The sequence below is a fragment of the Callorhinus ursinus genome, unplaced genomic scaffold (assembly GCF_003265705.2).
Source record: "Callorhinus ursinus isolate GAN/ISIS: 27379988/994484 unplaced genomic scaffold, GSC_fseal_2.0 scaffold68, whole genome shotgun sequence".
Taxonomy (NCBI): domain Eukaryota; kingdom Metazoa; phylum Chordata; class Mammalia; order Carnivora; family Otariidae; genus Callorhinus; species Callorhinus ursinus.
Window position 1 is genome coordinate 4,921,701 of NW_027397130.1, and position 27,944 is coordinate 4,949,644.

General features: G+C 55.7%; 1 protein-coding gene across 3 annotated transcripts; it reads left to right on the forward strand.

Annotated features, from left to right (window-relative positions):
• Positions 1 to 178: 178 nt before the first annotated feature.
• Positions 179 to 27,944, forward strand: MXRA7 (matrix remodeling associated 7). Of its 3 annotated transcripts, XM_025859759.2 has the most exons (5): positions 179 to 468; positions 15,886 to 15,955; positions 19,804 to 19,900; positions 20,944 to 21,024; positions 23,996 to 25,320. In XM_025859759.2, the coding sequence occupies exons 1-4, from the start codon at positions 202 to 204 to the stop codon at positions 20,975 to 20,977; spliced, it is 468 nt and encodes a 155-aa protein (XP_025715544.1). In that variant the 5' UTR covers positions 179 to 201; the 3' UTR covers positions 20,978 to 21,024; positions 23,996 to 25,320. The 3 variants fall into 3 exon arrangements, with proteins under 3 accessions (XP_025715544.1, XP_025715543.1, XP_025715545.1); XM_025859758.2 differs by lacking the exons at positions 20,944 to 21,024; positions 23,996 to 25,320 and adding an exon at positions 26,678 to 27,944; XM_025859760.2 differs by lacking the exon at positions 20,944 to 21,024.

A 27,944-nucleotide genomic window follows, 5' to 3' on the forward strand; every position in this document is an offset into this window, starting at 1 on the left:
CCTGCCCGGTGCAGGGCGGGGCTGGCCCTCCGGAGCGCCGCCGCAAGGGTCCGGGCCCTGGTCCCCCAGCCGCAAAGCCACCCCCGGGGGCCCGAGGGGGCGGGGCGCGGGCAAGGGCTCCGCCCCGGGGCGGGGCGCGGGCGGGGCGCGGCGGGCTCCCTCGGGGTCCCTGCGGGCGGGCACTCGGGCGGCCGCGGCGCGATGGAGGCGCCGGCCGAGCTGCTGGCCGCGCTGCCAGTGCTGGCCACGGCGCTGGCGCTGCTGCTCGCCTGGCTGCTGGTGCGGCGCGGGGCGGCCGCGAGCGCGGAGCCCGTGTCCCCGGCCAAGGTCCCCGGGACTCCCGCACCGCCCGACCCCTGCGCCCCAGAGCCGGCGGCCGCGCCGGAGGGCCCGGGGGAGCTCGAGGGGCCAGGGGAGCGCGAGGCGGCACCGGCAGAGGCGGAGGAGCAGGCCGCCGAGGCCAGGCAGGTAGGGACCCGGCCCTCCCGGGCGCCCCTCCCCACCCCGGGGCCCGCCTCCCCCTCCCCCCAGCTCAAGCAGGACCAGGGACCGGGTCCCCAGCCCCCCACCCCCCGGGAGCGCAGAGCCCGCGAGCAAACTCGCCATCCTGACCCCCAGAAGTGTCGGCGAGCGCCGAGCCTGTTGGAGTTGTGTAGTGTGTTCTGCTCGCGGTCCACTTCCCGGCCCCGGCCCCGGCTCCCTCCGCCCCTGGCTCGGGTCACACCCACCCCTCGCCCCGCACCCCTCCAGCCGACGGATTCCCGGATCCACGTGCATGTGGCTTATTTCAAGGTCTGCAATAATGAGAGTTGTCTGGATAACGAAAAAACAGTCATACTTTAAAAAAAAGCTGATTTTTCTTGTTAAGCCAATGTGAAATCCAGATTCCAGAGCCAGTGAGGTGGGAAGCGCATAGGGCGGGGCCAAAAGAAGAAGCCTTGCACAAATGCAGTCATTTTTATTGTCGTTTTCAAAGTGCACACGTGCTTTGGCACATCTCCCCTGGGCTTGCAGATGAGCCTGGCCTGGATGGAGTGGAGGAGAAGATAAAGCCCTCCTACAGGGCTGCTGAGCACCCCCAAACTGACCCTCCTGCTTCTGCCCCAAGCCCACTCCCTGCGGTCCATCAGCTCTGTCCTGACCACACGCCTTGCTTCAGGACATCCAGAGAGATGTGCAGCCATCCCACCAGCCCCATACGCTTTTTCCAGTGCTTCTCTTTACATTGGAAACTTACTGGCCAGGCATGAGACACATTGCTAGGATTTCAGCACCCTTGACCTCTGCAGGCTACCACCCAGGGCCCCGAGTCAGATCTGAACGCCTTGTTCTTAGTCCCGAGCCCCTTTTCCTGCAGCGGAGAATGGCTGGAGCAGTACAAAGCTTGGGTGCCTTGTCAGTGTATCCGCAGTGCCTTTTTGAATTTTGCTGGACACGGTGGTTTACACGGGAGAGAACCCTTGAGGGGAAAAGGCAGTGAGGCTGGGCCAGGGCCTTTCTCTTTGCTGAGTAAGTGTATGGGGGACCCCTCTGAGCAGGCGCTTTTGTTTGACAAGTGGGTGACTAATTGTGTCATGAGAGCCGATTCTCACCAGCCTGAGGAGGGCTGTTGTAATCCTCCCGGGGAGGACAGACACTCGCTTTAATGGAGGCCCAGCTGCTCTTGCTAACCTCACCCGTGATGATGGCAGGAAGGGTTTTGGACCTGTGCTGATATGTTAGGTTGGCTCCCATATTTGGGATTCTGGCTGCACTCACAGCCTCCTGGGCACAGGAGAGACATCGGGCCATTCTCAGCCTGCCCCTAGCTCTCAGCCAGCCTTGCTCCTATGGGTCACGCAGGGCAGCAAGTTCCAGACTGAAGTTTGCAATGCCTGTTCGTGGCTGTCTGTCATGTCTTGATCCTCTGGGTAACAGCACTTCTGAGAGAGCTTCCTACAAGGCCTGTGGGCCCTCAGCAATTCGAGATCTGGTGGGGTGGGTTCAGTGTTGTTGGACAAGAGCCGCCCGCCAGAGCACGATTTGCCTCTGTCAGGAAAATGCACGTCCTGTGGGGGTGAGTGGGTGCTTTGGAGGACAAAGCACATCACAGGGTTCACATGCGGGGCAGCTGCCAGTTGACTCTGAGAGTTGAGCCTGTGTCTGTCCTCCCTGTGCGACATCTTGTCCTGAGATTATCCCAACGTAAGCGTTCCGTTTAAGTCAATTTCCTCACTTGGGGCTCTTGCCTTGCTCTTGTGGGTTCAGATCCCCAACCCTTGCTGAGTTGCTGAGCCCCCCTCAACTCCAGCTGGCAAACAGTAAATCGTGGCTGTGCCACAGGCCCTGGGGGTCAGATGCTGGGGGGACACATATCACTGTCCCCCACTACTATGCCTTCCCAGTGGTGGGATTAGCCCTGGAAGAGCTGCTAAGAAATTGTCTGGATATGGAATGGCGCATTTCCGAGATCTGATAATCATATTGCCAAGCCCGAGTCCGAACCCAGAGAGCTGGTAGAAGGACCCTGGGGAAAGGGGGGGGGGGGGCGGGGGGGGGGGGGGGTAGGGACAGAGCAGCCACCTTGCCTAACTAATGGCGCTTCTTCTGATCCAATCATCTTTCTGCCCGGCCAGGCCTGGGAGGCCCAGGGCAGCTGCTGCCTCTGATTCACAAAGCTGATTATTGAGAAGGATCCGGAGCCCAGGGAAGCAGCCTTCCACCACAGGAAGCAGCCTTCCACTGCAGCTCTGGGTCACTGGGAAGCAGCCCCACGGGGAGCAAAGTAGTGTGATGGGCTGAGACACTGGGCAGCCACTGAAGAAATGGGGGGTGATCAGCCGGCCAGGGCAGGGAGGCCAAGCAGAGGGCAGAGCTCTATTATTAGAACCTCTTTCTTGTCATGTTTCCTAGGGGTGAGTGTGGGGGTGGGCAGCCGCAGAAGCATGACAGGCATGCCGCACCCTCACAAAGAATCAGGGCCAACAATGTCACAAATAAGAGCTGGTCCCTTTTAAGGCCAGGAAACAGTGCGTTTTGGTGCTGATGTGTAGGCTGCAATTCTGGGATGGCCAAGCTTCTTATTAGATGCAGATATGGATTACAGCAAGGCTCTGTCATAGGATTCCCAAACAGTGGTCAAGGTGAAGGTCAAGGGTTACTCAAATAGTACTAGAGTTACGTCTGTGCCAGAACTCGGACTTCTTGGCACTCAGGTCCTCGCTCTGCTCAGCAACCGAGTAGGGACAATGACACGGAACACAGAACAGGCAGGGAGATTCATCTAGATTAAAGACTAAAGAGACAAGACAGGCAAATGTGATGCCTGATCCTTGATTGGATTCTGGATTAGGGTGGGGGTGGGGAGCTATAAAGAACATCTTGCAGATTAACTGGAGTTGTTTCAAAGGAATGGCTTATTAGATCATTTTTATTGTATGGATGCTCAGTTTCTTGCATGTGATGCTGGCGTTGTGATTATGTAGAAACGTATCCTTGTTATTAGGAAGATGCATGCCCGGGGCACCTGGGTGGCTCAGTCAGTTAAGCGTCTGCCTTTGGCTCAGGTCATGATCCCAGGGTCCTGGGATCGAGCCCCGTGTCGGGCTCCCTGCTCCGCGGGAAGCCTGCTTCTCCCTCTCCCACTCCCCCTGCTTGTGTTCCCTCTCTCGCTGTGTCTCTCTCTGTCAAATAAATAAATAAAATCTTTAAAAAACAAAATAAAAGGGAAGATGCATGCCCATTTAGGGACAACGTGTCACGATTCTAACAGTCACACATATAAGCACACACAAGAGAATGGAATGATGGTAAAATGTTAACAATTGGTGAATCTAGGTGAAGGGTATATGAGTGTTCATTGTTTTATTCTTCCAATTTTTCTGTAGGTTGGAATTTCCCAAAATACAATGTTGGAGAGTACACTTATCTTGATGAGCACTGAGAAATGTATAGAATTGTTGAATCATTATATTGTATACCTGAAACTTTTATAACACTGTATATTAATTATACTTGAAAAAAAAATACAGTGTTGGAAAAAAGAAACCCGGTGGGGAATTTCTCAGGAAAGGGCTTGGTTTTTCAGACACTCCGGTGGTGTTGGTCTGATTGGGCTGCCCAGCCTCCTCTGGCAGCCCTCATTATGCAGCTGGACCCTGGTTCACCTTTTTTTTTTAAGATTTTATTTATTCATTTGTCAGAGAGAGAGCACAAGCAGGGGGAGCAGCAGAGGGAGAGGGAGAAGCAGACGCCCCGCTGAGCAGGGAGCCCGATGCGGGACTCGATCCCAGGACCCCAAGATCATGACCTGAGCCGAAGGCAGACGCTTAACCAACTGAGCCACCCAGGCGCCCCCCTGGTTCCTGCTGTTAGGTCCAAGCTGCGTCCCCTACCCTCACCATCCCTGTCACCACAGGTGTGCCCCGGTGCCCCCCACCCCCTGCAGAGGCCACAGAATCATTTAGGAGCAGGTGAGTCCCCTCCCCCATCATCTGTTCCAACCTTCGTGATGCCAACATGGCCCCACTTTCTATTCTCTTAACAAAAGCACAGAATCCAGCTAGCGGAGGGCCAAATAGATATTTGGCAGTTGTTCATATCACTTTGGAATCTTGTCTCAGTCAGCTTGGGCTGCTATAACAAAATACCACAGACTGGGACTCTTAAAACAGTAGACGTTTATTTCTCACAGCTCTGGAGGTTGGCAAGTCCAGGATCAAGGTGCCAGCCAATTCAGTTCCCAGTAAGAGCTCACTTCCTGGCTCACAGGCAGCCGCCTTCAGGCTGTGTCCACACATGGTGGAGAGAGAGTTCTCTGGTCTCTCTTCCTCTTCTTATAAGGACAATAATCCCATCCTGGGGGCCCCACTCTCAGGACCTCATGGTACCCTAATTACCTCCAAAGGCCCCACCTCCAAATACCATCACACTGGAGCTTAGGGCTTCAACATATGAATTTGGGGAGGATACAGACTTTCCATCTATAGCAGGTCTAGTGATTTGCTGGGAAGGAAACTGGGAATAGCCCAAATGTCCATTAATAAGGACATTGGATTAATTAGCAAGTTGGTAGAAATAAGTGAGGAAAAGTGCAGAACGTAAAACAGTAATTACAGTGATGAACATCCCTGAACAGAGAACGATGCCCAGAGCTGCAAACAAGCGTTCAGTGTTCGGTAGTGCAAGAGGGTGTTTTATGTGAAGTCGTTTAAGCTCATACTTTTTTTTTTTTCCATGTGAGAAAGAAGTCTGGGGACTTTCCTAATGGCTCAACTTTGTTCTTTCTTCCAGAGATAGTCTTGTTTGCACCCAGAAAATGTAGCTGCCAGTTAGAATTTTCTACTCAGTGGGAAGTAGTAAATTTTTAAAGGACATATCCTAAGAAAAAAGCTGTCTAGGTTTGGAGGGTTAGAAAGGAAACGTGGAGCATACGCCCTTTCAGACAGTCTCTGTGTGTAGCCCTGTTCTTTCCCAGACCGTCGGCCTCAGCCACAGTGTGGGAGGGCTGAGACAGCCTGAGACCATTGGTGGATGTGCTTCCTGAGAAATGCCCAATCCCTGGTGGCTCAGGCATTTCTGGAACAACCTGAGTCCGACCACAATCGCTTGGCTGCCGTTAGGGACAGATGAACAACGGAGGACTTTGATGGGGTTCAGAAACCTCCTCCTGTAAGGGGTGCTCTGCACGGACAGAGAGGCTTGCTGCTCAGTCCGAGCCATGAAGGAGGGCCGGGATGCTGCACAGGGTGTCCCTGCCCTCCTGCCCGGGGGGGGGGGGGGGAGAAGGATCAGTCACATCCTCCTGGCCACCGGGGCTGAAGAAGAGCAAATGACATTAACTGGCCCGAAGGAAACCTGGTGTGAGAATTCATGGTACTTGTTCAACTAATATCTTTGCCTCTGAATAGCCATAGGACTTGGGGGAAGTCATATAACCTCTGGGCCTCAGTTTCCCCAAAGGGAAGGGGTTGAACTAAAACCATCTCTGATCTCTCCTAGAGCTTTCCCATTACCAGCTCCTGTTTCGTGGCCTGTGGGGGAGGGGGTTGTGCATGTGTGCACCCGAGTCTAGTATTTGCAAGTAAGAACTCCCTGCACTCATTGTTAACTCTGGCCAACCTCTGCTTGAGACAGCCCCGGGCATGTTCTCAGCAAGAACCTAATTCTGTAACCCTGGTATTACTAGTGTTTCTCCTGGCCAGATGCTGATGTGCTGATGACTCAGATTCTGAGCTCAATCCCAAGACAAGCAAATACCTCCAGCCCAGTGGTGTCCTGTGAAGATCAGTAAACCCTACTCCTGGGGGGGTCAAGCCATTCTTATCTTTATTCTAAATGAAGTCTCACCAGTTCCGGTGCCCGTGGTTGAGGCCTCCTTAGAGACTTTAAACACTAAGCACCTGTCTTCTCTTATGATCCTTAAAGTTGGTCCTGGTCAAAGTCCTTCAGCCTGGCTGGTCCCCAACACGGCGGTGTCATTTCCTCCCACCCTTTCCTCTTTCTGGTCCTGTCAGTCCCTGAGCTCTCCTCCCTGTGCTCAAGCGTCTCTGTTTATCCCCTGCCCCTGCAAAACCTAGACACAAAAATTCCACCTAATCCTTGCTGATAAGGGGAGAATGTGCATTTCTGCCCCTGGGTGGTTTTTTTTTATGAGGCCTTTGATGCCCTCCAAATCCTCTTTGTAGGAACAATGCCCAAAACCGTTAATCTGACGGGATTGGATCTGGCATGCTTGGCCATCTGAGCAAGAGAGTGTGTGTAGGGCTTGTGAATGTGCCCTCGATTGGGATGTGAGGTCAGAGTCCAGGATGGCCCTTTTAGTCTGGCTGGTTGAACTCGGCTCTGCAGCCTGGCTCCTCCCTGCCCTGGGGCCTTGTGTGCTGGGCCTGTGTGCTGGGCCGTGAACTCCTGATCTCAATCTACTCCCCCCTCCCCAGCCCCGCCTCCTGAGTCAGCCTCTTACCCAGTATTCTTCCTTTGTTCTTTGTCCATGCTGGAAGAGCTTATGCCCACATCAAGTGGACGACTCACTTCTAGGCCCGTCTTCCAGAACACACTGACACTGTCAGCATGATCAATAGCTGATGGTGTCCAGCCTCTCCTTGAGTTTGACCTCCGGTGGCCAGCTGCCTCCTCAACACTTGCCCGTGGTTGTCCAGTGAGCCCTGAGGCCACCTGAGACCCCCCCCCCCCCCCCCCCCCCCGTGTCTGTTAAGAGTTCTTGACTTCTGCCCTCGGCCCCTCCCTACCCCCCGCTGTTCTTAGTCATCTGCTTGGAGTTCCTCCATGGCCCCCCCGGAAGCCGCTCAGGCTGAAAGCCCACACGACATCTTCATTTTCTTATTTTCAGGCGCAAAGCCCCTGCATCAGCAAGTCCTGCCACCTGTGTCTGCAGAGTACCTCCTGAATTCAGGCTATCCTCTCTCCTGCCGTCCGTGGCTCACCTGGGCTGTGCCATTCGCTCCTAGCGGCTCCCCCGGCTTCCAGCCCGCCCCCCACATTCCACCACCCAGCAACGGGCACCATCTTTATCACATGGAAACCACATCCCGGACTCTCCTCCAAGCCCTGCGATGGCTCCCGTCACATACATGCAGAGTAAATGCCGAACTCTCGGCACGGCCCCTGTGGCCGGCCCCGCACCCTGTGCCAGCTGTCCTCAGGCCCCTCCGCCGTGTCCCGGCCCCCAGGCACACCAGCTGGAGCCTGGGATTTGCTCTTCGCTCCGCCTGGCAGACCTCTCCTGGCCTAGACTTCCACACAGTTGTTCCTCTTCACCTTTCAAGTGTATGTGTCCCCGAGCACCTCCGCGAACATACAGTCCCCAACCCCTGCTCCGGCACACACGCGCGCGCGCACACACACACACACACACACACACACACACACACCCCCCGCTCGGGCCGTCTTCACAGCACCCATGTGGTCTGAGGTTATCCTTTATGTTCGTGTCCATTGTCTGCCACAGCAGAATGTCGGTTCAGGAGGATGGGCCTGCCACGTTCACGGCCACATCCCCAGCTGCTCTAGCGGGCTCAGCACACAGCAGCGCCCGGTACATGCTTGTTGAATGTGTAGGCTGCAAGAACAACGAAGAGAAGGCATGCTGGTGGCCCCTGCCACGAGGCAGATGATGCCTCCTCGTAGCACTGCCCCGGGCAGCAGGCAGAGGCCATTTCTCTTCATGCCCCAGGCCTCTGGCCCAGGGCCTTGCATCTTGTCTGCATGGTCTAGAGCTGTGTGTTATGCCCCAGAGAGGCAGACTGCTCTGTAAGGTAGTGAGCTCCCCGAGGCTGGAAGTGTTCAAACAGAGACTGGATAACTGGCAATGCATCAGGTTTTAATCAGCTAGGGTTTTGTCTTGGGTCAAAGCCACATTAGATCAGTGGTTTTCCCACATTTTTTAAAGCACTAGATACCTTTTTCCTTCTTCAATCTTAGATGGAAGTCCATTGTATAGAGCAAAAGCAGAACTGCTCTGTGGGAGGGGGGAGGTCTTGGCCCCCCTATTTCCACGTCCTTCCTTACAGCAATCCCTTCAGTACCACCCCCTGCCCCCCATGGAGCTCCAGGGCTCTGCCTGCTGAGCCAGGATAAAAACTGAGCTCAAGGGCGCCTGGGTGGCTCAGTCGGGTTAAGCGACTGCCTTCGGCTCAGGTCATGATCCTGGAGTCCCGGGATCGAGTCCCGCATCGCGCTCCCTGCTCAGCGGGGACTCTGCTTCTCCCTCTGACCCTCTTCCCTCTCGTGCTCTCTATCTCTCATTCTCTCTCTCTCAAATAAATAAATAAAATCTTAAAAAAAAAAAAGAAAAACGGAGCTCAAAACCATTCTCACCAGGTCCTGTGACCTCAGAGGACCCCACGCAGATAGTGGAAGGAGGAGCACCCAGAGGTGAATGGGGAAGGGCAGACCGTGTGCCCAAGGCCTTGGTTCCAAGGGTGACCCCAAGTTCCTGCCCGCCCTCCCATGGCACACCCCCACCCGCGTGGGCAGGAGAGGAGAGCACTTCCCAGTAAGCCTTAGGGACTGACCTCACTGCCTCTGAAGCAGGAGAACCTCAGAGGCCGGGGATTATTTGACTTGAGCACAGCAGTGGTCATTTTAGGGTTTTAGTAGGAAAAAACATCATAAAACTGGCATTTGAAGAGGTTCTCAGAGCAAATGAGTTGGGGGAGAGTAAGGCCAAGGACACGGTGCCTGTCCGTATCTGGCACTGAGTGATTGGCAGGAGCGTGGAGAATGGGGCAGGGGGTGGCAGTCGAGAAGTGGAAGGAAGTGGCCGGCTGGGCTCACCCTTCCCAGGCCGTGACTAAGTGTCAAAGATGCTGTGACCGTACAGAAAAACTGACGAGTTGAGAGGGGCCGGTTTAGGATAAGAAGACGTCAGTTCTTGTCTCAGGGGATGTGCCTTACCCAGCTGCAAATACGGATTTAGAGGGCTGGCCTGAGCGACCTCAGCCTGAGCTGTCACTTAGGCGCGCGGTGGCTGAGCTGTTGAGACGCGCCGGTGGAGAGAGCCGCCGTGACCTCTGCCGGCCTGCCCTCCCCGCCCAGCACGGGCGCTCGGAGCGGGCGCCGGCTCTGGGCCCTCTGCTCGCCCGTAGCTGCGCCCCTCTGAACGCACAGGATGAACAGCCCGATTGCCTAATGGACTCTTTCTGGAAGAGGGGAGAGCCTTGTCAGACCCGCTCTGCCTGCGGTAGGAGCCGGAAGGCAGCTCCTGCACCCAGTCTTGGTGCCCCCCTGGGAAACCTTCCGACGTACTGCGGTGGATGGGGCCTGACCCAGGCTGCGGAGGAGTGCATGGGGAATCGGGCAGGCCCCTTGAGAGCTTCCTGTTCTCTGTGCTGGCTGCTGCAGGGGAGGGAGGGACAGGCATCCCCGTGGAAGTGGACCTGTGGTCCGCTAAAACCATCCTGGATTAACCGGGGGGCTTGTAGTCACAGCCCGAGCCAGCTCTGGTGGCTGGTCACAGGGTCCCAGCAGGTCCTGAGTGCAGGACCCCAGGGCAGAACCATCTCCTCGGGCAGACAGAACAATGTCTGGTTCTCTCTCTCTCTCTCTGCTTCTTCCCCACCCCCTGTCTCAGTGCCCCTCTCTCTGTCTCTCTCCCTCCTCTGCTTCAGCGCGGTGCATCAGGCCTGGATCAGCCAGAGCAGCCATAAATGGCAATGTGCTGCTCGCAGGCTCACACTGGCTCTGAGAAGCCTCCCTCCTTGGCCTCTGGGAGCCCCTGGCCCCGGTGCTTGGCCTCTCCCCACAGCCAGCCCTCCACTGGAGGAAACGGCTGAATTGGAGAAGTGTCCCAGGACAGGTGAAGTTAAAACTTGGGCTCTATCCAGTAGTGGAATGCTGGGACTCCGGTCAGTGAGGTGAGGGGGTTGGGTCCCAGCCCCAGACTGCCTTGGTGACCAGCCAGGATGACAACAGCTGTCGGTCTCAGAGGGCGTCGCCAATTCACAGTTTTCATGAAAGTAAACCTACTTTCATTAGAGCACAGTGTGTCGGTTTGCTAGGGCTGCCGTACAACGTACCACAGACTGGGCGGCTTGAAACACAGACATTCCTTTTCTCCAGAACAGTGAGGTCCTGGCACAGGCAGGGCCGCTCTCTCCCGAGGCCTCTGTCCCTGGCGTGCAGGTGCCGCCTTCTCGCCACGTCCTCACGGGGTCTTTCCATGAGCACACACACCCCTGGTGTCTCTCGAGTGTGTCCTTTCTTACAGATTACCTCTTAAAAGGGCACCAGTCAAATTGGGTTGAGACCCCCCCTCATCGGCCTCATTTTAACTTAATTTCTTCTTCAAAGGCCCTCTCTCCAAATGTAGTCACAGTCTTGAGATACTTGCAGTTTGAACCTCAGCCTATGAATGTGGGGAGGGACACAATTCAGCCCACAACGCAGGGTACCTTGCAACACGCTCAGGACCAAGGGCATTGACCCGAAATCGACAGTGATGGCCTCTTGCTGGCTTGCAGTCAGCACCCTGAGCACCTGTGGGGTTGTGCTGCCCCAGGCGTGGTCCTAGCCCAGCTATGTGGGGAAGCAAGCCCAAGGGTGGGATTCAGACCTCGAGACCCCCAGGGGATTGCCTTCAGCCAGGGGCAGCCAGCCCTTCGCTGATTCATTCAACAAACATTGAGCTGGGGGCCAGAGTCCCTTCACCTCCCAGTTCAGGCCTGACATCCCCCGCCTGCGCTTTGAGCCCCCTTCTAGGAGTTCTTCCTGCCTCCGATCTTGCCCCCACTATGCCATTCCACTTCCCGCTCCAAAAATTCCAGTCTCCCCCCGTTTCTCCCCATTTAAGAGCTGCTGGGGGCCCCTCGTTGCCTTGTCCCCTGTAAGATCTCCCCGGTCTAAGACCTGCCTCCTGACCCCCACCCCGCAATCCCCTGCAACCACACCAAACTCCAGCAAGTCATTGCAAAAGCTGTGATGCTCCCTGCCTGGCGTCCCCTCTGGGGCCTCACCGTGCCCCTCAAGCTCAGCCGAGCTGCCCTCCTCGGGGCCCCTCTACCGTGTTGCTTAGACACACAATGTGTTCCAGAAAACTTACCTTCAAAAACTGCACGTGCCAAAGCAGCACAGGAGGTGGGACATGCCGTAAGAAGGAAGGTAAACAGCCTTACCGACGGCTCTTGCTACAGCATTTTGTGCGTCGTTGCCCCTTACCGCCCTCCTTCGCTGTCACGCACACAGTTCACCGTCTGGAGGGATGCCCAAGGGCCACCAACTCCAAAAGGACTGCCGTCTTTGTCCCAAGGGCACTGTGTACAAGACCCACGCCCATCTTATTACTGGTATCAGCACTTCCGTTTTTCTGTCGTGTACACATTTTTTATAAAATAAGGGCAAAATGCAATAAACAGTGTTTTTTTGGGGGGGGTTAAAGATCTTATTTATTTGAGAGAAAGACAGGGATCACAAGTATGCAGAGCGGCAGGGAGAGGGAGAGGGAGAAGCAGGCTCCCCATGGAGCAGGGAGCCCAATGCGGGGCTCCATCCCAGGACCCTGGGACCATGACCTGAGCTGAAGGCAGACGCTTAACTGACTGAGCCACCAGGCGCCCCAACAGTGTTTTGTTTAATAATGGACTCCTTTCCATCATGGTGATGTCATCTAAAGTAACCCAGAGAAGCCTGCAGGCGTGGGCAGGGGGGGTGGGGGGGGGCACCTCCCTGCAGCACCATTGGAAGCTTCTGTCACTGCCCAGCCCTCAGCCTCTGCACTGCTGGAATTGGACGCGGGTAGCCCTCTCCCACGAGGACTTGACCCGTTCTGGGCTTGCAAAGTAGGGTGTGAGCAGACAGTGACAGGGTGACAGCCACTTGGCTCGGTCAGCTTTCGCAGAACTGGGAGTTGAGTCGCTCACGGATAGGGAAAGTTCAGGTTGGAGTGGCCTCAGGGACAAGCACAGCCAGGGGCTCCCAGCTCAGGGACCAGAGCTCCCTTCTCCCCCAGCAGAGTTGGGCCATGGGTCCCATCTGCATGCTGGTCCCTTGCGAGAGGGGCACTGACTGCCCTGGGGCAGTGCCCACCGGGCCCACGGGCTTCAAGGGGCATCTTCTGAAGGAAGGGGATTTCTGCACAGACAGAAAGCAGTACATGGCCAACTCAGCACTGCTTTCCAAACTTCATGAAGTCTCCAATAAAAAAAAAAAAATCTTTTAAATTGCATCCCCATATATAATAAAGCCACGGAAGCACGCCAGAAATTTTATCAAACGGGGGGCGCCTGGGTGGCTCAGTCGTTAGGCTTCTGCCTTCAGCTCAGGTCATGATCCCAGGGTCCTGGGATCGAGCCCCGTGTCGGGCTCCCTGCTCAGTGGGAAGCCTGCTTCTCCCTCTCCCACTCCCCCTGCTTGTGTTCCCTCTCTCGCTGTGTCTCTCTCTGTCAAATAAATAAAATCTTAAAAAAAAAAAAAGAAAAAAAAATTTTATCAAACGGTATCTCTGTCTACCACACACATAACACTATTTATCTTTCATTTAATTCCGGGATACAGGAGTACCCCCAAAGTCTTAGTGCAGTTTTAAGTTTTAATAACTTGAGAAATGTAAATGCTACAAAGCTACAACACACATCCGTTGAATATTTACTTATTTAAATTCCTCTTATACTTAGCTTTCTGACATTTGAATGCCAAGTTTTTCATTTTAATTCTTTGTGCGTGCCGGAGTCCGGATGGGTAGGCAGGTGGAGGAGCCCTCTCCCATGGGCACCTTGGTGAACTGGTCAACCTCCCATGAAGTCATGTCCAGGCGGTCAGGTGTGCATCAAATCCTCATGTAAGATCAAAAGGCTGGAGTCACAAAGGTGATCCCTCAGTCACTGAACCTTGGGCCATGAATATTTTTTGGAAGTTTGAAAATCAACCAGAGCTGTATCTAGCACTGGACTGTGGTAATTACATGAATTTGAATGAGAAACATCAATATATTTAAAATGTAAATAACCTTTCCAATGTCATTTTTTGGTATGTTTTTAGCATTTATGCTTCTGAAATTATTAAAGCTGAAAACCACACTAAGACTTGGGTTGCACATTTAAAAAAAAAAAATCAGTAGCGACCTCTAAATTGCTTTCCTAACCTGCCAATGGGACCACAACCACAGTTTAAGAAACAGCACACTTCAGAAGTCAAGTGCAAGATTCAAATGTAGACCAGTCTCCCCCCGGGAGAGTGTTGGCAGGTCAGTCTTCACTGTGTCCCTCTGGGATGGTGGGGTCTGCCTCGGCTCTTGATGTTCTCACCTTGAATGGCAATTATTTGTGTAGATGTCTTCCCAACTGGATCATGAGTTCCTTGAGGAAGGAACTGTGCTTATTTCTCTTTTATCTTCGTGTCCCTCACACGTAATGGGAGAATCGACCCCTCCAGTCTCGATACTGGGCTATTTCTGGGGTCCAGCCCTGAATGGGTTAATGGCTGTTTGTCTCCCTTTTTTTCTTTTTCTCTTATTTAAAAAAAAAAGAAAATCAGATTTCACAGTTTAGAGACCCCTGTGTAGCATTCCTTAAATATGTTAGGAGTAATTAATGCATATCCATGTATATTATTAGAAAATCCAAATATACTGAAATATATCAGATGAACAGAGAAGGGCCGCCCCTCCCCCAAGGTAGCCCCGCCCCCAAAGGTAGTCACTGCTAACTACCTTTCGTGTCCTCCCAGAAAACCTTTCCTATGAGCATGGGGGTGCATTTCCATTTTTATATTTACACCAAGAAGATTGCCCCTCTCACATTGTGCTGCTCCTTGCTTTTTCACTCTTGGTGATTTAGCCCAATGCATTTCTCACATCAGTTTGTTTGGTTGCCTCCTTTTTAAAGCACAGTGTTGCATGGCGTATGCACACCGTGCCACGTTTAACCTGTTAATATCGTGGTGAGCACGTTAGCCAAATATATTTAACTGTAAGAGATTTAACTCTAAGGATGAACATTTCCTTGTTTCCAGTTTGGCGTGTTTTCTGCTGCACACAGAGTCCTTGTATAAAAACCTGAACAGGTGGTTTTCCAGTCCAGAGCAGATCCCCAGAAGTGGGTTTGCTGGGTCAAAGGGGTGTCTCCTTTTCCTGCCTCCCCCGAAGAGGCCTGCCCCCCTCCCCATAGCTACAAAGACGCTTTGCTGTGCAAAATCCTGGGGGGCATCACGGCGGCGCTCAGGGCAGCGCGACTCCCATCTCGGTGGTGCTGAGCTTGCTGGACGCTGCTAAGTGGAGAAGTCTGGCTCCTGCCTCCCGCCCCGCCCCTCCCGGCTGCATTTTGTGTGAGTCCCAGGAAACTCAAGGCCTTTTGGGGTTTGCCACTCATCACCGGCCATTGGGCTTGTGCAAACTTGCAGGCCAACTTCACTCGCCCTGTTTTGTGAGGGAGCCTGCTGCAGGCCGCTCCGTGCACCTGCCCTGGGAGCGGAGTCCCAAAGGCCTCGGCGTGCTGCCCTCTCCACCGCGGGTAACTTCCTCCTGGGTGTGCTTCCCTCTCTAAACCGGCAGGTGTGTCCGTATTTGCCCTCTGGCTTCCCCTCACAGTTTCCTGGGCCACGCCTAAAATCCCTTTAGCTGGAGGATCAGCGCATCCTGGTCCCCGCCCCCCCCCAGCATTCCTGCAGGTTGAAGTCACTCCTTCCTCCCAAGAAGGCCATCTTGGGACACTCCTTCCAGCCATCTGTTTATTGAGTCCATTGGTGGGAGAACGCTGGGCCTGAAGCAGGTGGAGCTCCAATTTTGGAAAGATGGACACTGAAACTGTTAGGGGTAGAAATGAGGTGCCAGGAGGCAGAGACAGAGTCTGTGCCCATGAGCGCCGCTCCTCTGTGATGACCCAGCCGGGTCTGGGCTCCAGATGGCCCGCCAGCCCTCCTCTTGTGCCTTTAGTTCTAGTCACTGGAGCAGGGGCGCCTGGGTGGCTCAGTTGGTTAAGCATCTGCCTTCAGCTCAGGTCATGATCCTGGAGTCCCGGGATCAAGCCCCGAGTTGGGCTCCCTGCTCACTGGAGAGCCTGCTTCTCCCTCTCTCTCTCTGCTGCTTCCCCTGTCTGTACTCTCTTTCTGTGTCAAATAAATAAAATCTAGTCACTGGAGCAGGGTCGGGGTGGGGGCGGTCCGCTGTCCTGTTACCAAAATGGCATCCAAAGGCTTTGACAGGCCACCCACCCAGAAAGCATAAAGGGACTGAGGTTCAAAGGTCAAAAGCACAGCTCCTTGGGCCACAGCTTCCCCCTTGTCATCTTGGCCACACAGCGTTTTCGCAGAGCTCATATGGCTTCCACCTGCTGGTTGACCGCCTGCCCCAGGGTCGGGTGGCTTTCGCCAAGGAGTCAGGCACCTGGATGACCGTATCAGAGTGAACCCTCTCGAGCTCCGGCGCCCGGTGCTGACTCTCTCCTTGTCTTGCAGGAAGAGGAGCAGGAGAAGGAGCAGGAGGGCCAGGAGGGCCCACCCCAAGCAGGGCCTGAGGAGGAGGATGGTGAGTGGGACCCAGCCTCCAGGCTGCAGCCCCCTGGCACTGTCACGTTTGCTCTTTCTGTCCCCACTTTCCTGTCTCAAACTTGAGTTGTCTTCGAATACGGAAGGCCCGTCTTGCCAGTAAATCGGGCACCCTGACCTTCCATTTCCTGCCCTGCCTCCTAGCTCCCCTCCGGTCACTGCTTGTGCATTTCAGTTTCTTGCCAAGTGTCTCCCGATCTATCTGATGGGGACGAAAGCCATTCACAGGGCCACTGCCCAGGCGTTCTGCACAATGAAGGCCCCAGGGGAGGAGACACCTGATTTCCAAGCAGCTCAGGCTAACTGGCCAGACCTCCCTGCCATCAGACTCTGGCTGGCCAGGACAAGCAAGCGGGAGTGACCCGGGAGCATTAAGAAAACTGACCAATTGGAACCTGACCGGGTGGAAGGCCGTGGGTTTGCCCTGGGCACCCCGAGGGGCCAGTGCCCTGGACAGACAGAGACAGAACCACACATGGTCTGGGTTTCTGCTGCGTCTGTCGTGTTTTATTTCTTTAAAAAAACAAAAACAAACAAAAGCAACATGTCAACACTTGTGAAATCTATATGGAAAGTACATGGAGGACTTATTACTTGTGCTTTTGTGTATGTTTGAAATATTTCATCATTTTTTTAAAAAGTGGGACTGTTGCCGTGGCTTTCAGCCGACTGCTGGCAGGGGCAGTGGAAAGAGCAGGTTGTAGGAATGCCGTGATCACGGCGGGTGTGGGCGTGTGGGCTGGCAGCAGGGCAGCGCTGGGGGGCCCACAGCTCCCCCCTGAGGCCCCATGGGGCTGGGGCTTCTCAGTACCGCCACAGAGGAGGAGGGAAGGGCGGGCAGCTGCAGAAGCGGGAGGGGGTCACCTGCTCTCTCTGGAGCCCTTGGTTCTCCTCCATCATCTGCAGGTTAGAGACGCACAGGAACTGTGGCTCTGGGGTCTGTCCCTGCCTCGTGGCCCCAGGTGGCTGCAGGGATGCCCGAAGTCAGGATCCTGTTAGTAACTCGGGGTCACAGAAAGGGGGAGCCGAGGCCGCCAGAGGACCCTGGCCAGGATGAGAAGAGGCTCACACCAGCCTCACACCCTGCCTGGTCAGGGGCCCTCCCTCCTTGTCTGACTGCCGCCCCCTGGACATCCCCCACCCCCCAGCCACCTCCTGCCAGCTCTGACAAGGCGAGGGAGGGGAGGTTTGTGGCCGCAGCTGTCCGAGGAAAACAGGAGCGGGCGCCCAGTCCTTCTGCAGTGAACAGCTCAGCTCTCAGGCTAATTGATTAGTGTTGCTCAGACACCCTCCCTGAGCGACCTGGTGACTCACAGAAGGCTGCAGGAGGAAGTCCTGCTCCTGGGAGGCTCTCACATCGAGACCTCCTGGTCTAGCAAAATTGGATGCGACTGTGTGTCCCTCGGTACACCACATACGATGTGATTAAGTGAAAGCCTTTTCTAGTCGTTTGTTCCGCCTGGCCCCAAAAACATCAGACTCATCAGACCTGCCCCATAAATGGAAACCTTGAGTCGTACCCAGCTGGCAGAATTTTTTATGTTTTATTTTTCTAAAACATAGCAACACAATGACCTTGACGTTGAGGTTAATTGGTTTTCTTTGTCCGGTGGGGCCAGCATCGATGAGCGTCGGTTGTGCGCTCATGCTGAGACCGCAATCTCTGTGTGATTCTGCCCCTCTGGCAGGCTTTTCGGGGCTTTCCAGACCACCAAGGACCCAGGCCCCTCAGACAGCAGCTCTGAATCACTCAGCAAAGTGCCCAGATTGCCTGATGCAGGCAGCCCACACCCGGTGCTGTTGGAAGCCCCCGAGTTCTGTGGGCCCACAAGGAATGGAACTCTCCCGCCTTTGCTTGTTGGCCTGAGCAGAGCTCAGCCTGGAGGAAGAGCCGACCAATGGGGGCTGGGGTCCCCAGTGAGGAGTGGTGGGGCTGCACTCCCCTGCCTCTGCACCAAGCCCCATCTCACCCGGAGGAAGAACCAAGCCCTCCTCCCCGCCCATGATGACCTGGCCCCTCTCTCTGCCACCCAGGGCCACCGACCTCCTTGCTTTGCTGAATCTGTCTCCCCAGACACCGCAGGGCTCAACTCACCACACCCCTCAACTACCATCTGCAAAACCCTTCCTGATGCCATCCCCACCCACCCCCAGTGAAGCTTCCAAGCAGCTCCCTCCCTGCCTCCCACACCCCCATCCTTTCTGCAGAGCACGCGTGACCAACTTCAGACTGCATTTGACTTATCTTTGCTTGCTGTATGTTTTATTCACTGCTAAGTCCCCAGCCCCTAGCATAGTGCTCACTAAATATTTGCAGAAAGAATGAAGAGCAAAGAAATCCTTGTACAGATGTAGTAACTTCTTGCTAAGGCAAAGCTTCAGCTCCTGGGCAGTTGGCCGGGGTGAGGGGACCACAGGAGGACTGTGGAGCCCACCAGCCTTCTCCTCCTGAGCGAGGTTTTGGAGAGAACACGGCCCCCATCGCGTAACATTTGGGTTCTGAATTTGCATCCAGAACCTTCTTCCTTCAGCCCAGAGAGAAGCTGAATCCGAGGGGCCAGGGCGTTTTCCTCCTCCCTGGGCCCACACCAGCCTGTCTGATCAGGCAGGACAGCCCCCAGCCGGAGGTGAGGGTGGCCTGGGGCAGGATGTGGAGGTGTTTGAGATTCCTGACGTTGGAGTGTCAAAGAGGTAAACTCTCTAGAACAGAACTGAAAAGGACTACATCTGTGTGGGAGGGTGATTTGCTGGCCTCCGCATTTCCCTTCCTCAACTCTTTAAGCCTTCCTGGGAATTAGACAAGACATTCAGTGTCTGTCCCGCGGGCGGCCGGAGGCCCTCTGCCCTACACCTGCTGGGCTGAAGGAGCACTTCAGGGCATCACTTCCCAAGGGGACTCTCTGCTCCTGGATGCTCAGCCCAGGGTGACGCTCTGGAGGGCTTTCCTCTCCTGCCCTGCAGCCCGCACCTGTGTGCCCAGCACCTGCCCTTGCTCCCTGTGTCACGTTTCTGCTTTCCTCTGCCCAGACCTCTGGTGTGCCCTCCTCAGGTCTTGAGAGGGTTTGTTTGTTTTAAGGCATCTAGGAGTCTGCTCTCAGAGGTTGGCAAATCCTGGTACACCTATTCAGTAATATGTGCCAATTTTGATGCCCAGATTCAAAATGATGTGAAAAATGCCACATCACTCCCATGTCCTACCGTGGGCTGGATGCATTGTTTCAGATTTCTAATCACTGGTGGGCATTCCCAGGCCCCGGAGCTGGAGGACCAAAGCAGGAGGCTCAGGAGTCCCTGTGAGTCAGGGAGCCCAGCACCCTGGCACAGCCTGCTCTGTCTGATGTGATTTGCCCCCCAGTAATGGGGGGGGCTTCAAAGACGAGGGTAGGCCATCCTCACAGACGGCGACTTGGTGGGAGCCTTTGCTAGAGAGGGGCAGCCAGACCGCCGTGTGGACGGCTCAACCCGGTTTTGGAGAGGAACCATCATTTGGTGGGTGGAGCTGTGCTGTTTGAGGAGGGGGACTGGTTTCTCCCCAGCTGTTTTGTTTTTGTCTCCGTATCCCCACCTGGAGTTCCTAAGTCGCCGTGGGACTTCACGGAAAGAGTGTGGGAGGAAGCCCTGTCAGGCGAGAAGAAACGTCGCAAGCACCCTCTCTGAGGCCCGGCAGCACCTGTGTGGGGAACTGGGGTGGAAAGGGTGGACGGGGGACCCCCTCTGGCCCAGACGGCCCTTTTGAAACTAACAAAAGGGGAAGAGGACCCTGAGTCTGGGGGAGGCCCCCAGCACTCAGACCCTCGCGCCGGCTCTGACCCCATCTCCTCTCTGCAGGGGGAGAGGTCTTCTCCTTTAAATACAGCCCCGGGAAGCTGCGGGGAAACCAGTACAAGAAGATGATGACCAAAGAGGAGCTGGAGGAGGAGCAGAGGTAGGCCGTGTACCTTCCTCTTCGGGCCGCAGGGCACCAGCCTCCAAGCCCTTACTGTCCTGCCCCCTGCGCACTCGGGGCGAGCCGCTACCCCCACCCGCTGCCACTCCCCCATTTTTGGTTTAGGGGATCTTTCCCGTCCTGGCTCTCCTCAGCCAGACTCGGTTTCCCCTGGAGACAGTCCCCGCTGGGGAGCTGGGGAGGAGGGCAGGGCGGCTGAGCCCCTCCCCTGCCCGCCTCGTCCCCACTGGAAAGGGAAAAGCGAGAGGCCGGGAAGAGCCTGGAGCAGATCCCTCACACGGGCGAGTTCATGACAAAACCGATCTATCACTGCAGGACAGGGCGCGATCCTCCCTGCTCCTCCATTTGGCAGCTCCCCTCCCTCCCGCCCCTCCTCGCCCAGCGTCTGCGGCCGGTTTGTATCTGTTCTCCCACACAACCGCAGCTGCCTAGCTTCTCAGCTTTACGGCCCGCGCCCCCGCCGGACACCCACTGAACACCCGTGGGCGTCCCTGCATCCCGCCAGGGTGCTAAGGAACACTCCGGAAGCAGCAGGACAGCTGGGGAGAGAACCAGTGGTCAGACCCCCAACCCAGCTGTCTCCTGCACGCCCCCTGGGCCGGCCTGGAGCCTGGCATGCTGTGCTTCAGTTCAAGCAGGAATCTCAACGGGAGCCCAGGCTGGGGTCCTACGATCACAGAGGACAGGAGGGCTTATTCGAATGCATAACTCACACACCCTTCCATTGCCTCTGGCCACGCCACTCAGGGTCCCTCAAGAGTCAGAAGCTGCTTTGCCTGCGAGAATCCCCACTTCCCCTCCCACCTGCGAGAATCCCCACTTCCCCTCCCACAGCTGTCACCTGCCCCTTCCAAAGCTGGCCTGGAAGGCTCTTCCCCTGGGGGCGGAGGGGTGGCAGCGTAGGCCCAGCCTGAGGAAGACCCGGAGCAGGGGAAGGTAGCCTCCAGGGGAGCACCCCCGCCCCGCCGGTGCTGGTGACCCTGCCTCTGAGTGTGACCCGGTTTGCTGCCTTTATATTTCAGGATTGAGCTGACCTCTGACCTCACTTCCCTGTAGCAAGTTCCTTAGGTCCTGAGCCACACATATTCTTGCAAATCCTTTTGGTAAGGAGACTGACTTCTTAGACCAGTGGTGCTTCCCTCCTCCTGTCTGGTAATGTGTCCCCAACATGAGTGTCGCGGTCTAAACCTCCCCTCCTCCGCCGCCTTCATAACCAGTTGATACATTCTGTGCACCGAGCGGTCTCATTCTTTGCTAGCACGGGGGTCGCTGTGTGACCCGGCCCCCCCCTCCCAGGGCTGCAGGGTTCTGGGAGCCCAGTGGTCGTAAGTTCCGGGTGGGCCTCATGGACCAGCTGGTGGGGAGCTAGCGCCCACTTGTGAGGCTGGGGCCGAACTGTCGTCCCCCTCAGGAACCGCTGGGTGTCGCCCTGCCACTTCGTCCTGCCCTAAGAAGCAAGCCTCGTGTGGCAAAAAAAAAAAAAAACCCTTGTGGTGGGACAGGCAGGTTTTCCGGGCCAGAGGAAGGAGTGGCGGACTGCAGCCCTGGTCAGTAAGCTCGGTGTGACTGCAGCACGGCCACTCTTTTTCCTGTGGTCTGTGGTGGCTTCCAGGCCGCTGTGGCCGGGGCAAGTAGTTGCAACAGAGAACACGTGGCCCACAGGGCCCAGTAGAGTCAGTATCGGACCCTTTACAGAAAACATTTGCAGCCCCTGGATTAAGAATAGGGAGGGCGGGATGCACCTGGGGTCCCGCAGAGGTCCCTGTGGACAGAGCTGTGGCCAGGACAGGCCTGATTCCGGGGGCTCGGGCAGGTGCTCCCTGTGGATGTGAGGAGCCACTGGAACAGAAAGGACAGTTAGGGGACAGATGTCAGGCCTCAGGCTGCGGGGTCAGATGGCCACCGTCCCTGGGCTCCGAGCCAGGACCTCGGGAAGAGGGAGGGAAAGTCTCTTCTCTGTTATGATTAGACAGCAGACTCTGCATCGCCCGGGGGGGGGGCGTCTTTCCCCGACAGGGTCTTGGGGGGCCTCTCACGCACCGATTCACGCTTGGCTCTTCCGTGGGGTGGAGACCGTGCCCTAGGACTGCTCTTGGGGTGGAGGAGGAGCTCTCCCCTCCTCACCTGCACGCTGTGCCCCAAGTTGAGAAGGAGGGGCTGGTGGACTTCGCGGCCCTTAAACACGGTCCTCACTCAGTGTGATGCCGTCCTCACGGGGTGGAGCTGGAGTTCATGTTCATTTTCATTCCTGCCCTTCCCCAGCATGCTCCCCGCAGCTGTCGCACGCATCCACCTGTGCCATGTGCTTGCTGTCTCCTGCCCCTGCATGCAGCCAGCCCACAGGGCACGGCGTGGGGCCCCTTGACTCGCACCCCTCTCGCAGCTGCTTCTGTCCCTCTCGTGGTGATGCTTGGGGTTGCAGAGGCTGGCGAGTTTGGCTCCGTCCCTCATCTACAGCACAGTAGTTCCCGTGTGGCCCGGGAGAGCCGGCGGGCGCAAGCTCCTTCTGGTCCCAGCTGAGTCTAGGAAATGGCCCTAGGAATGCCAGGGTGAAAAAGAACATGTATATTGTTGTCAGACCACTGAAACCACAGGCCAGGGAAGTGTGCCCTTTTCTTTGCCTGTCTTTCCCACCAAACTCTGCCTGTTCCTAATCCCTTTCCTGGCACTCTGGGTCCCAGTTCAGTTGCAGGCTAGTAAAGAAATAAATGCTGCAAGTCCCTGACTTTAAATTTATCAACTTAGCCAATAAAGCAGTAGTAGGCAGAGCCCGAATCCTTAGTGGTCACATGATCCAGCCTCCCCTAAAGCCTCACCTTACACATTTTCAGGGCAGAGCACTTAGGAAGCAGGACTAAAATCAAGACCCCAGATCGTTCCTCTGCGTGTTTAAATGAACATTCCCATCCTTGGAATCGCTCGTGGGTCAGCTTCCTTCTGCCCTAGGGGCTGAAAATGGCCGGGTTTGCGAATCCAGAGCGGGTTGCTGCGTAAGGAAGGCCCTGCTCTGTCACGGCCTGCCCCCTCCTCCAAGGCTTCTCCTGGGGGCTCGGGGCTCACGGCATCCTTGGCGTTGCCAGGCCTGGCTGCCAGGGTGTGCGCCCCCACCACAGTCTCCCTGGGAGGTGCCGCGTCTAGCTTCAGAGTGTGGCTGGGACAGCGGGCTTGCAGGCTACTGACGCTCCTCCGGCTCCCGGAGCCAGTGAAGCTGGAGAGCTTGGCAGGAGAAAGAAGCAGCAGCCCTGCCCATTCCTGTCCTCCTTGTGCGCCATCTGTTCTTCCCACCCTCTGGTCCGGAGGAAAGCGTAGACCAGGCTGGCTCTGATAGATGGGAACCTGGGACCCCAGCACCCACTCCTTTCTGAAGGTCCTCAGAATGTCCTGACCTTTCTGGAAGGGGACACGACTCTGGTGGAGGGTGTTTTGTACATCATCACAGGAAAGGGGGAGAGGAGGCCGGGGAACCCAGGCTGTGCGATATTCTGGCGTCTGCAACCTGGTGAGTCCACGAGGGATTTGCCAGTGTCAATGTTTGGAAACACGTGTGTCTCTGATCTCCAGAAGAGGGCGCCGGAGGGACAAAATCGGATCCCCTGCGATTCCTCGTCCTTCGGGGTGTCATTTAGAAAAGGTGGACACGCAGCCTAGGGTGCCAGTGTCCCCAGCGGGGACAAACCCCGCCAGCGGGAATAGGGAATAGAAGCACGTGATAGGATGGCCCCAGTAGCCAAAGATCAGAAGCACCCAGTATCTGCCCTAGAGTCCGCCCTGCGGACCTGCCCAGAGGTAGGGTCTGCCCGACCTAACTGTATGCCTCTTGGACTCCAGACTCAGAATGGGCTGCGGCAGGCTGCTGAGGTCCCTTGCCGGGTCAGGCCAGCTCTGGGGAACAGAGTGTCCTACTGCAGGTGACGAGAAGCAAACTGCCCCGTGTCTGAGAAACCAGTATCCAGCCTGGCGTCTGCAATCCCAAACATCCTCCTTCGCATCCCTGTTTCCCATTTCCTCCCCCACAATACTTGTTAGATGGAAGAAGTAAAATAAATGATCTTTTCTCCCTATTTCTCTTTACAGAACCGAAGAATAATGAAGTTATCCTTAGCCTCCTGCTAAAGGCTTTTCCTTTTGGCATCTAAAAAGCTTGAGAGATAAAATGGAAATCCCCAGAGTGGAGCCATGCAGGCTCCCAGGTGCCTCTGGCCTGCATAAATCCGCTGGGACCCAGACCCTCCATCAGGACCTGTCCCTCAGCGGGGAGGGTGCCGGGAGTGCCTCGGCCCCCGGGGTAGAGGTGTTCCTCCCTGTTGGGGTGGATTGCTTGGTTCAGCAAGGGTTTCGTAGACTTTGGTTTTTATCGCTGAACCCTGCTGTCCACTCAGCCTTCGCACCCGTGATGTCAGCAGTGACAGCCACCTTATCATTTTTAAACCAGTGTAGCTTCACTCCAGTGCCCCCCACCCACCCCCAGCCCACACTGGCCTTTTCCTTCCCTGGAGCCAAACCGAGAAAGACTGAAGCATTCCAGACAGCTGAGGCAGAGCTCCTGTGCTCATCAGCTGCTCAGGGATGGTGGACTGTCCTCCTTTCCTGGGGGCCCACTTCCCTCTTTCTGTCTGGCGGCTCGGCTGTTGGGGGTGAGGGACGCCTATTGATGGCCCCACAGCAGGGAACCAGCGACAACTCTCTAGATCTGTGTCACCCTTAGTCTTCATTTAGAGGAAGCTGGAATCTGGGCCTCTAGTGGCTCAGAGGCCTTTTCGCTCTTACCAGCTCAGCCGAATCTCCACGTTCGCTTTGGCAGAAGCAATAAGAATAGTCTGCTTGAAATAGATTTCTTGACTATGCCGTTTCCTAGAAGGTGTCATAGAGAAGTTAGAATTTCACCAGATAATGAGATCAGTCCCAGATCCATTTCTTGGAATTTTATATTGGACAATATTTATATTATACCAAACTAATCTGCAGTTTTTAGATGTGTTGGTTAAAACATTTTTTTAAAGCAGTAAGTTTATAGAAAAATTTTTTCCATTTAATGGAAGGCTGGGATGCCAACCCCTAGGGCATGTTACATTCCCAGTGACCTTCTTCTCTGGGCCTAAAAGCTTAGGCTCAGGGCCGTGGTGCAGATAAGGCAATGGTGGGCGAGCCACGTGACGAGTAGACGCACGCTTGTTGGCACACCTGTCCATACACAGCAATAACAGCCTTATCCAGGCTGGGATCTTACTGTTAACAGTAAGTAGGTGACGCCCTCCAGGTTAGTTATCGAACTAGTTAGCTGTCTGGAATCTTTCTGCACGTGGCTTGTAGGCACCAAGCCTCACGTACTCCTGATGGCTTGGATCTGTGTATTCAGCCTTTGTTCAGCCCAATAAACTTTGAGTAGATGATCTCGGTTACTGTGTGTTTTTTCAGTTTTGCTTTGTTTTTAAGAAATAATCTCCTTTGAACCCATTAAAATTTGAGCTCTCTCATTTTGATGCCTATTACTCTCTAGCAGAGTACAAGTCATAGGTCCACCCTGTTAAAAATGCCCAGGTGCTACAGCCATCAAAAATATCTGAGAATTTGTGTTCACTCTGGGCGGGAGGGATTGTGATTCCGTCCAAGGAGCTCAATGCACACTTCCTCCTCCAGAGAGGAAAACGGACTGTAGAAATCACACTCCCAGGGTGACAAAGTGAGGCTGGGATTTGGGACTTCAATATTTGAGTCTCTAGATGCTGCTCTAGCCAGAAAACCAACTTCTGGATGGGAGGTATGGGGTTCCTGCAGGAGGAATCTGTTGGGATGCACGTGTAAGACCAGACGTGCGGACCCCACCCCGCCTCAGGCAGTGAGGCCTGCTGGATGGCCAGAGGTCGCGTCAGAGCCCAGCCACGCGGGACCTGCCATTTTTTGGCATTTCTCGCTGCAGGGAGGGGCTGAGAGGGCCGGGGTGCAGGGTGTGGTGGCCTGGAGACACCACAGAAGCCAGAAGCCAGCCGTGCTGACAGCCCCGCACATGGAGCGGAACAAGCAAGCCCCACACCGTCCCTGCTTTCTGCTGCCGTCCTGCCCCGACCTTGCAAAACGTTTGCGCTCCTGGGAGTTGTGCTGTGCCGGTCAGATGGTGTGGCTGAGCCTCACAAAGACAATAGCACGTCAGTCCCAGCTGCCCAGCCCGTGCGGGCCAGTTCTATGGTAGGAGGGGCAGGGCCCCACCGGCCACAAGGTGTCTGTGCTAATCAGGAAAAGGCGCTCCTTCCTCTGAGCAGTGAGACCCCCATGCCAACCCTGCCCCCCAGATCAAGCCCCCGTGTACACCTCCGCGTGTGCCCGCCAAGTCTCGGCTGGTAATGGTTTTTGTCCGCATCCCTCTAAACCGAGGCTGTCGTTAACCTGTTTCTTCATGGGCTCGCTCTCCAGCCTCTTAACAGAACGGGCCTCTCCCCATTACCTCCCGGGACGTGCCAGGTCAACGCTAAAAGGGGGCCTGAGGGGAACCCACAGGGTCACTCGGGTCCTCCCCAGACCCGCAGGGAACACCCAAGACGTAGAGCCGGCTTTTAGAACCTTCCAGCTGAGGTCGTTCGGCCACACGAGCTCGTGGGTTTTGAGTGGGTTTCACTTCGGTTTGATTTTCTTCTTGTCCGGGAGAGCAGACGCGGCAGCAGCCGAGAGAGCAGGGCCCCAGCCCCGGGCGCACGTGGCGACCCCCCCCCCCCCGTCCAGGCTCGGAGCACCCTTTTCCTCTCTGTCCTCTCTTCCCCACAGAGTGCAGAAGGAGCAGCTGGCTGCCATCTTCAAGCTCATGAAGGACAACAAGGAGACGTTTGGGGAGATGTCCGCGGGCGACGTGCAGGAGCAGCTCCGGCTCTATGACATGTAGGCGGCCCCGGCCCTCACGCGCAGACGTCAGCAGGCTCCTTCCCGTCCCCACGCGTAGCTGTAGAGGTGGATGACACACGGATCGCGCAGTTCCCACAGTTAGGCCTCCTTTTACGGGAATCGGGATCCTTGTCGTCAGAGTTAGACTTGTTTGCTAAGAGCATGCTCCCCTCCTGCTTCCTCCCATGCACTTACGGAGGCTTCCAGAAAGCCTTCTGAGGCAGAATGAGGGTGCAGTGTTGTTAGACTGGACACCCAGGCAGCAGGACCTGTTACCCATCTTCCCTACAGCACCCCCGAATCCTTTCCACACCAGGTGTCCGGGGTTGGGGGGGGTGCTGTGCCCAGGGGTTCGAGCTGCTGCCTGCCCCGACTCGAGCGTCCTTTTAGCAAAAACCCTAACTCAACACCCACCTTCCGTGCTGGAACAGATCAGTGTAATCAGAGCTGAGACCCGCGAAGAGCTCCTCCCATTTAAGCATGAGACTTAACTTTCCATGTAAGGAAGGGAGGCTCATTTGAGTGCTCATCACGCACCCGAGACCATGCTCGCTGCTAGGGAGAGACATCAAGGATGCGACGTGGTGCCCACCTGTAGGAGGATGAAGGTCCTCCAGATGCTAGGGAGAGACATCAAGGATGCGACGTGGTGCCCACCTGTAGGGGGACGAAGGTCCTCCAGAGAAGACGGGCATGCGTGCAGGGAAAGAGCATCTCCCCAGACAGCATGCAGGAAAACACCAAAATGACCTGGCGGGACAGTGTCTGGGACACCTCGGGCTCAGTAGGTTTCCAGGAGTTCAGCCAGCGCAGGACGAGGCGAATACAGCAGCTCCTCCATGCCGCACGGGCCCTGTTTCTGCTCACCCCGTTGGCAGGAAAACTCATAGCAAACGGAGTTAGGGAGGGTCTGCTGAGGAGAGAACCTATGAAGTTCTTATAAATATTTTGTATTTGCCGAAATAAAGCTAAATCAACACAGCGAACTCAAAGAAGCAGTGGCCTTTTGCGCACCTGACATTAGTGATGGCGGGGGTGAGTTACTCTCCTTCCTTCCTCTCACTCGCTACTAGAATTCTCCCTGAGCACCTCCCCTGCCTGTGGCTGTGATTCTTTTGCTTCCTTGCTGACACTCTGCCCAGGAGGAGGGTCT

Excerpts from the sequence above, each read along its gene's own strand:
- MXRA7 (XM_025859758.2), top strand. The coding sequence starts at position 202 with ATGGAGGCGCCGGCCGAGCTGCTGGCCGCGCTGCCAGTGCTGGCCACG. Across the intron at positions 15,956-19,803 it reads AGGGCCTGAGGAGGAGGATG|GGGGAGAGGTCTTCTCCTTT; the intron begins GTGAGTGGGACC and ends TCCTCTCTGCAG. Across the intron at positions 19,901-26,677 it reads GAGCTGGAGGAGGAGCAGAG|AGTGCAGAAGGAGCAGCTGG; the intron begins GTAGGCCGTGTA and ends TCTTCCCCACAG.